This window comes from Chaetura pelagica, unplaced genomic scaffold (genome assembly GCF_000747805.2).
Source record: "Chaetura pelagica isolate M959 unplaced genomic scaffold, ChaPel_1.0 scaffold29, whole genome shotgun sequence".
In the NCBI taxonomy this organism is placed as follows: Eukaryota; Metazoa; Chordata; class Aves; order Apodiformes; family Apodidae; genus Chaetura; species Chaetura pelagica.
This window is the reverse complement of record NW_009970720.1, coordinates 1926365-1936259: the sequence shown is the minus strand read 5'-3', so window position 1 is coordinate 1936259 and position 9895 is coordinate 1926365. Positions and strand designations below refer to the sequence as shown.

The 9895-nt window shown below is 40.7% G+C and overlaps 1 protein-coding gene across 1 annotated transcript in view; it reads left to right on the top strand.

The window, feature by feature from the left end:
• The first annotated feature begins 5106 nt into the window (after positions 1 to 5106).
• CLDN10 (claudin 10) overlaps positions 5107 to 9895 on the top strand; it is a 62553-nt gene continuing 57764 nt past the window's right edge. Inside the window, exon 1 of the mRNA XM_010006340.1 lies at positions 5107 to 5193. Coding sequence (XP_010004642.1) covers positions 5124 to 5193 — 70 coding nt within the window. The 5' untranslated portion in view covers positions 5107 to 5123. The remainder of the gene's footprint in view (positions 5194 to 9895) is intronic.

The following is a 9895-nucleotide window of genomic DNA, read 5'->3' as shown; positions in this document are numbered from 1 at the left end:
GTTTTGCATTTTGCAGTTTTATGTAGATTCAACCTTTTTGGTTTTCATAGAATCATAGGATGGTTTGGGTTGGAAGAGACCTTTAAAGGTTTTCTGCCAGTTATTGCAAGTGAAGGCAGGGTATGCCAACAATAATAATATGTTTAATCATAGCAAATGCCTTTAATCCAAACATGTTTGCTAGTGTCCAATGTCAATAGCATAATCTAAGGAGTCTAATGCTAGATCATCCAAAAGTAACATTTTCAAATCAATCTCTTATCCTTAATGTCCAGTTAAGGAACACGATGAGAGAGATAAGGTTTACCCTGTGTATTTTTATTCTCCCACAAAACACTGATTTGTACCAGTTGTTCAAAATACCACTCATTCTTAGGCAAATGCTCAAAAATGTAAATAACACACATGAGTAAGCAGCTTGCTCATTAAACAACTAACATAAAATGCTTAAAAATGTAATAAAGCATAGCTTGTATCCATATGGATATTAAATACATACATGTATGAATAGACATCTTCATATATATTCTTACATATGTGTATACCTAGCTTGTATGAAGTTAGTGTAAATCCTGAACTGGGTTACCTGCTATATCCGTCTATTCTCAAAGCAATTATCCTATTGATGAGTATATGCAGTTTCTGTTCTACAGCAATAGAACAACTGTGCTATCAGTAATAGGAATATACTATAGTATGTAACAGTAATATTCTAATCATATGATTGTATTGTGACTGCAGTGCTCAATAAAAAGCAACATATTTGGAATGAGCATAAGACTGAGATTACCTTTGCTAACAGTGTATGTCACCTTGCGAGTGTATGTCACACTTTGTGAGTAACAAAGTGAGCAGCAAACATCTCAGACAGCAACTGCTTCACACCACTACAACCTGATGTACTTTTGCTATTGCAAACAGTTCTTTTCCTTCAACTTTCGCATTTCCAGTGATTACATTTCACCTTGAAATTCCTCCCTAGGTGGTGTCCCTTGAGCCTTTGCCTGCTATCCTGCTTACCCAGATTCTCAAGGGTGCATGCACCTGGAGGAGGCAGCAGGATTTGGCACTAAACTGGAATGCACACTTCCTACTTTCAACACCATCTCCTACTTCACAGCCAGTTCTCAGGAACCCTTTCTGTGTTTGTTACTGGCTCAGCCATAGTGTCATACAGCTTAGCCCTGGCCAGGGTTTAGTGTCTCCAGGCTTTTTGATCCCCTCACCGCTTTACACAATCCTTTTACTTCTTTAACTTCTCCAGAAGTCTTGAGTCACTTGCTCTATCTCTGTAACTTCTAGTTTTACTCCTTGTCCAACTTCCTTATGGTTGTGTAGGTTCCTCCACAGTGCTCGGGATCAGTTTGCATTGTCTACCTACTCTCTCTGCAGAGAGATACCTTTGGCATTAATAGCTATTTATTTGGTACACTGTCTCCATGTCACCTCAGCTACCTCCTTTGCAGAGCTCTCCTTTTTCTTACCAGATAATATTTGGATTGATTTGCACTTAGTTCTTTTTTTTTAATTTTACAGTAACTTTCCCCCAACTAATTTGGTTTAGCTGAGTATGTATGTCTTCATGAGGGAAACATGTATTGTGAGCAGTGAGATCTGTATCAGCCAACATATCAGCCTTGGGAACTTCTCCAGCTAGTACATTACAGCAATCAACATAGGCTGAAGAAGAAATCACAAAGTGGAAGCTACAGCTTGCCTGTATAAACATTCTTGCCCTGCTGCAGAAGTGTCATGTGTGTTTAAAAACTGGCATTGAATTGATTTTAAAAGGGAGTTATTGGTACTAATAAATATATATCATGTTACTGTATATACTGTATATATACATGTTACAGTGTTCAATCAAACAGAGCCAGCAATCTGCCAAGTTATCAGCTAGTGTATTTGTGGAGTTTTGGGGAAATGGTTCAACAAAAGCCTGCAGCAATGTTTCCCTTTTTCCAACTCTGTATTTAAACCTGTCTTAAGTTCCCAACTCGTTTCCAACTTTTGTCTGTTCAGTAACACAGAAAAGAAGTTTTGATATAATGGAAAACACCATTAACAGGTTAACTTTCAACTTTGCCTTGAACTTCCTAAATGACTGATTAACTTGCTTCCTGACAGTTTATAGAAGAAATGAGGGTTGTAAACAGGACTGCTTACTTCTTTCTTATCACTTAAGTATCTGCTTAATTTATTCATCACTCACACACTAACCACCTAGAAACAATGCAGGGTGAAGTGCTTGTAACCATGAATTCCACAAAGTCATGCACTAGAGAATCAGGATAAAGGCCAAGAAACCACAAAGTCCTCCTTAAGCCCTAGAAGTATAGTCTGCAGTTCAAGTGGTGCCTATGGGCACTTTCCACTCGTGTAAGTGGCTTTCAGTGTCCCAGTAGCAAGACACTCATGAATGAATGCGGATAGGACTTTTCTATACGATCATCTAAGAGAGACATGAGGAGTTTGTATTGCAATTTATCTAGAAGCAGAAACATGAAGTCCCTTCCTCCCATGACACCAGTTTAAAAGAAGGAGGTTTTAATGAGGAGGCACTGCTGCCTTTGGCCCGGGTCACCAAGAAGCAACCAGGCAGCCCTGTCCTGCTGGGCCTGGGTAGCTCCTCCCGGGGTGCATTGATAAGACCCACTGCTATGCAGAGCAAAAGGCTGAGCAGCTTCTCAGTTTTTTTCTGAATCGGTGAGAACATTCAGAGAATGTCCAGAACAAGGCCTGAATTTAGCATCAGATGTAAAACATGTCTTTGAATTTATGTGAGCACTCAGCCAACATCACTGTCCCCGGGCTGGTTGAAAAAAAAAAATTAAATAAAATAAAAAGGCAACTAATGTCACAGAATCCCAGAATCCCAGAAAGTTAGGGGTTGGAAGGGACCTCCGAAGATCAAACCCACCTGCCAGAGCAGGACCAAAACTAGGGCAGATCACTCAGAAAGGCATCCAGACAGGTCTTGAAAGCTTCCATAGAAGGAGACTCCACAACCTCTCTGGGCAGCCTGTTCCAGTGCTCTGTCACTCTCACAGTAAAGTTCTTCCTCATGTTGAGGTGGAACTTCCTGTGCTCTAGTTTGAATACATTGCCCTTGTCCTGTCACAGGGGACAAGTGAAAAAAGGTTGTCATCTCTTCTCAGTTTCCTCTGTCAACTAACACAGGCTTTGAACATAGAACAAAAATTAACTCCCCAGAATTTTGTAAAGCAGAGGTAGATTTTTTAAAAAATAATATTAGCCCTCAGGAATCTGCTTCAAAGATGGACCCATTTCTGCATTCTCCTCTGTACCCTTTCAGATTTATTGAAAAGATACATGAAGGATTAGCTGAAAATTGACTGTTGGCATAAGAAAAATGTTAGTGCATTATTTGATAGCAAGGAAAAATTGCTTTCTTTCTGTCTAATACTGTCCTCATCATTAAAGCAACCTGCTATATTACAGTGTTGCTCTGTACCAAAGCCACTTTCCATGTTTCTCAAGCTGGCTGTGTTAATAAAAAATATTTCTATTTGCCCTTGATGTGTGGAACACTAGTTACTCTGAAAAGAAATTCCTTCTTGTAATGTTATTCTCTGGTCTGTATAATTATACTTTTGGTTCCTACCTCTCAGGATGAAGCCAAAGGCTAGTTAAAGTGAAATTATCAGGTGGTGGTTCAATAGGACAGTCTCAGTAAAACTCCTCTTGCTCTTTACAAGGAATGTCAGTGATGTTATAGTATCCTTGATTACCCTCCTTGAGCTCTGTAAAGTCTACAGAAAACCCCAATACCAAATTTCAGTGTGATGCTTATCACAGCTGTAAAAGGGAACACCAGTGCAACACTAAAAACACTCTAAGGGAAAAAAAATTAAAATAGATTACTCTCATTGTTAGAAGTGATGGTGTATGCTCAATATCCAGGGTGACCTCATGTCACCAACTGGTATACAGTAACAGGAAAGAGAAATGCATGCTCCTTCTTCAGAGAGGAGGCCAAAAGGACCAGAGAATGAGGAAAGACATGAATAAAGCTGGAAACTGACATCTTAAAAAAATGAAGGCCACATCTCTGCAAAACTGTGTGTGGGTCCCACACCAGGAATGATAGTATAGTCAGGAGCTGGAAGTAGAATAGCTGTTTCGGTGTGGTGCTGTCAATGCCTACTACTTCAAATATGACATTTTATTAAACCAGTGGTATTTGTGGAGGATTTTTCACAGCATGAGATTGCAGGAGCTCAGTCAGGGGTGGGAAAGAGGTTTCTGCGCTATGGTCATGGTGCAGAGCAGACATACCATAAGAAGCAGGAAATTTTCTACACTGACCAAAGAGCTGTCACTCTGCTCTCTGCTGTGGCTGCATCACTGCTCAAGGACCATTAGCTGTTTCTGTTGTTACTCTAGATTTGCTGTCCTACAAGTACATCCACAGATACTGCCTCCAAGATGCTACTGTTTTAGGCCTGCTTGTATGTTGGCTAGTTAAGGCTGAATTGATTTCACAGCCTTTTAAGAATTTATTTTGCAAGAGTTGTGTGATCCTTCTAAAATGTTATGGTAATCTGTTAAATGGTGCTGTACAGTTTGGACTCTGAACTTATTTTGCTAGATGCAATGGTTGTAAGTTTCCAATTAACTAAAAATTAAGCATTAACTGGAGTACCTTAATTGAAAAAAAAATATGAAAACACTTTAATTCATTTTTACAATTAGAAATCAGTCTGTAAGTACTAGCAATTAGCTCCCATAAACTTGTACCTTGATTTTCTTTCTAAGCATTTGTAATGCCTAGGGCCTTTCTTAAATCACTCAAGCATGACAATTTCTTTCAGCCACATTAACTTTCTGTAGCAAGTGTTACTGAACTTGTTCAAGTATAATTTGCTTATGTTATGCCTTTTTGCTTACTCACATGACTAAAGCACTTTTCTCTCCACACACAGTGGCATTGCTAAATCCCTGGATTACAGCGAAACATGTTAGGAATACAGATTATAGCTTTCATCTTTTGCTTCTGTGGACTGGGAGCTGCTATTGCTGCTACTGCATCAAATGAGTGGAAAGTCACTAGTCGAGCATCGTCTGTTATCACTGCAACCTGGGTTTTCCAGGGTCTTTGGATGAACTGTGCTGGCAACGCACTGGGGGCTTTTCACTGCAGACCTCACCTCACTATCTTCAAAGTAGAAGGTAAGGAAGTGTAATTTAACTGGAACATATGGAGAGCTATGTGTATGGCAAGATGTGAGCCTGAGGAGAAAAAGATTATTTGGGCTTGTGCAAGAGATTATGATTAAAGCATTCTGATGGATGTAAGTAAAGGATATTGTAGGCAGAATATCTGAAGCAACTTTGTAGGAATGACAGGTCTCAGGAAAGAGAGTAAGCTCTACTCTGTAGTTGCTAACATGAAGGAAGTTCCAGTAAATATACTGTCAGTAACAAACCCCTGGTAACAATGAGATGGGCTAAACTGTCTTCCAGCTCTCATTTCCATGCAAAAATAAGCATCCTGCTTGCTGGGTGGAGAGAGGAGGAAAGAGCAAGGTGTGTGACAGCTATCAGTACTCTCTTTAGTATCTAAGGAAATGAGATAGCAAAACACCGTGTCCTCAAATACAATGCAAATAAATACTCATATGCTGGGATTTAGGTGTGCGTGTGTATACTTACTGTATCACAGGCTCATATTTTAACTGTGAAGATCAAAGGGGTGCTGTTTCAGAATGTCCATTTTAATGTAAAGTCTTGGATTTGGAAGCCATTTATCAGAGTGTAAAAACAAACAAGGTCTTCTTGCCTTCTATCAGGAACAGGTTTTCTCAGAGACAGGGACTAACTCAAAGTGTACTATGCAATGTGTTTTCTGTTTTGCTCTGTGTGTAAAGTGATAAATGAAGATGTTTGCTTTCTATTTGCTGTTCAGCCTTGAGACAGTAGGCAAGATAGTGTTTTCAGTGAAACTGTATGTAAGCACTCACAAGGGCAAGGGCAGAGGGACTGCTCTCTCCTAGATGTGGGCAGAACACCAGCAAGATGGAGTCAGGCTAGAGTAGGAAAAATTGGATTAAGACACTGGTATTTTAGGGAACCAGAAAAGAAATCCCGGCTAGACAGAACCAGTCAGCCAAAGGTTTTATGAGACCAGAAAGAAACACAATTTTAAGATACTAACATCCAGTGGCTGAAAGAGATATAAAATATATTGTTGCACAGTTGTTACCATATTACATACACAGGGTCACAGACACACCCTCCTTGCACACACATGGAGACATGGAAACACGGGGATTTTACAGGCCAATACATTTTCTTGCCTCTCATGCCCCTGCCACATCAGACTGCGTGCTGGGACATGCAGATCAACTCTGACACATACAGAGGATTTTGACACCAAACTCAGAATCATTTTTGTACACAGTTTATCATGTTCTGTTCCAAACCATCACAAATTGCATACGAGGGATGTGAATGGATGAGAAGAGCTTTACTTCTTTTAAGTAATGCTGTTCATAAAAAATTACTTAAAAGGCATTAAAACTCACCTATACACTGAGATTTCTGTTGAGAGTTAAAGGAAGAAAACAACAACTCTTATTCTCAGGCGCATGTGATCAAATTTCTTTAAAGCAATGCACTTCTGTAACTAGAAACTATCATTATTGACATGAGTAATAGCACAAAACCTGCTTTTAGAATAATGAGCTGCAGTCCATTTGCCACATTGTATTTTTACTATTATTTTGATCACTGACAGATTGAAACTTGAATTTAAAAAACATGCATCCTTTAAATATATACTTAATCATCTGGGTAAGATTTTGCTTATTTGCTGTTTACACAAACATAGGCAAGAAATTCACAAGAGATAAAAGCAGCACACTCTTGCTAAAGTAAGAGAATAGCAAGCTGCTGTACTGACATTTAGGAAGTCTAATTTTAACCTGCCAGTGCATGCACCAGCAAAGGGTAATGTTACATGCAGCATAAACACCACTAAGAAAGAGTGAGGTATTTTGTTTGGAAAATCTGCTAAACATAAACTCCTGGTAATCCAAGGAAAACAGGAGTTTAACAGGGAAAGAGCTTTGCACTCTCACTCTGTCCTACATTGTAAAACAATAAAACACTCATGTTAAAGAAGTAATGAACTCACATCTCTGTCCTCAGAGCTTCAATACATCATCATTATTGGCATACTGATCTCAGGATGGGCTGGTAATACAACTTTTTCTTTCACATGTTTATGGCTTTATGGAGTCTATTTGCAATCTGTCTTATAGCCAAAGATAATTCTACTACACAAACTCCCCATTCTATTCCTACCTATTCATCTTTAGGTGACCCAAGATAAAGTATTTGCAGTAAGTAACATAAATCACTTCTACACCAAAACAAATTCATTTTATCATTACATTTTTGGTTGCACTTTTGGAATGATTTTGCAGGAAAGGCTTCTGTATAAGCTGCGTGAAGTTTTAAGATTTCTTTTTTCTGTTGAACTCAGGGTAAACAAAAAAGCAGACTCCAGAAATCTTTCTTTGAGTGGGATTTCCCTGTAGTTGTAGGTGGTATGAAGGTATTTATCAGCACTGTCCTTCAGCTAAAGGACTAGTTGTGCTGACAGGAGCATAGACAATGCAATAAGAGCTCAGCTCCAGCAACCCAGCCAATCTACAGATCTTGAGGGTTTCATGTTTCTGGAAGTCTGGTTTAACATGGCCCCACTGCTCACAGTGTCCAGGCTAGCGGGGCAGCTGCCAAATGTCCACGTACATTCACATGTACAGCCACAGTGTACTCTGCTCCAGTGACTGGAACATTCAGATGGAAGACCCTGGAGGAGTACAATGTATTTACTATAGCACAAATAGTAATAGGGTTGTAGCTACAGTCATTTGAGGCAATGTTTGTAGGAAGAATCGATATCTTTTATTAAATCAGCTGCTTTATGAGAAGTATCCGACAAAATCATTTGGCAGATCTGACACAAACACAGCAAGCTTCAAGCTAAATGCTATCTGGGAACATTGTGTCTTCAGTTAAGTTGGTTATGTTTATCAGTGCGCTAGATATACTCATGGAAATTATATGATCGAAACCAAGGAACCATTACACACAGGCATAAACTTCCATAGTCAATAAATGCCAGAAAATAAAACTAACAGAGAGACAATATTGTTTAACAAAACCACTAATCTCTGATTAACCTCTGGGACCTTATCAGTAAGAAAGACCCACAAAATGCCTTCAAAGCATGGGAACTTAAGCTCCTAACTCCACTGGAGTCAGAGCTGTCGTGGACTTCAGTAAGATACTGACTTTTTATGACAGTTTCCACCCACCCTATCTTCTGCTGACTCCTTAGTGCTCCACAGGCAGTAGTTGCCTCTTTTTCGTTATTCTCATATTTATCATACTGAATTCTTATTGTCCCAGAATTCTCCAGAGTTGACAAGAGCTAGCTTTTAGTTGTCTATGCTAGCACTGCTTAGATACTTTATTTAAGTATTTTCTTTTGTGATGCTAGAGAGAGCTCTTTCATTCACAAAAAAAACCGTAAGTGTAGCTAGGAAACTGAATTGTGCCCACATTCTTTTCCTATGACACCTTCCAAATCCCCCAGGGCTTCTTCAAACAATTAGTTCAGCATTTGGCATGCCTAGCCTATGGCAATGTTTCTTGACTCCTCTGCACTCTCTGGTTTTCCATGTTATGCATTCAGAAAGGTGTACCAGGAAGTTGAAAAAATGTGCCTCCTTGAACCTTTGCTAGTTCAGAAGATCTGCCTCTGATCTTCTCCTGGCATCTCTTAGTCTCCCTAGTGCCTGTTCTGATGGAGCTAGGTGGGACAAGTAGTGCTATCCTGATGGTAGCTGATAGGGAAAGGGCAGTGCCCAGGCATTCTGAGTCACATTGGCAAACAGATTCAGAGCTGCCATTTCATGAAGCTGCTGCTATGATGCAGCTAAGGGGTGGAAGGAAGCTGAAACAAGGCAACTGCTATTGCAGCACCTCTACCCAGAGCAGCCTGGCATAGTCAAACACCATTTGAGTTCATCAGGCTGTGGAGAGCAATTCCAGCTATGCTTAGAAACATATAATTGTTTAGTTTGGAAAAGACCTGTAAGATCATCAAGTCCAACCATTAATCCAGCACTGCCAAGTCCACCACTAAACCATGTCCTTTAGTGCCACATCTACTCATCTTTTAAATACCTCCAGGGATGGTGACTCCATCACTTCCCTGGGCAGCCTGTCCCAATGCTTGACAACCCTTTCAGTGAAGAATCTTTTCCTAAAATCCAATCTAAACCTCCCCTGTCACAACTTGAGGCCATTTCCTCTTGTCCTTTTGCTTGTTTCTTGGGAAAAGGGCCTGACACCCACCTCACTATGACATCTTTTCAGGGAGTTGTAGAGAGAGATGAGGTCTCCCCTTAGCCTCCTTTACTCCAGGCTAAACAACCCCAGTTCCCTCAATCACTCCTCATCAGACTTGTGTTCTAGGCCCTTCACCAGCTACGTTGTCCATCTTTGGACACGCTCCAGCACCTCAATGTCCTCCTTGTAAGAGAGGGGCCCAGAAATGAACACAGGATTCCAGACGTGACCTCACATACTGAGTGCTACCCGCTGACTGCCTGCTTGCTCCCTGCTCACTGTTCTCTGCTTGCTCCCTGCTCTCTGCCTGCTCACTGCCTGCTCTCCATCCACTCCCTTCTCTCCATCCACTGCCGAGACCCCCCGAGAACTCTACCAGACCCCCCACCAAGACCCCTCCAGACCCTTCCCAGACCCCTCACAGACCCTGCGAGACCCCCCCGAGTACTCTCCCAGACCCACCCCCAGAACCCCCACAGACCCTTTCCAGACCCCCCCCGCCCCTCGC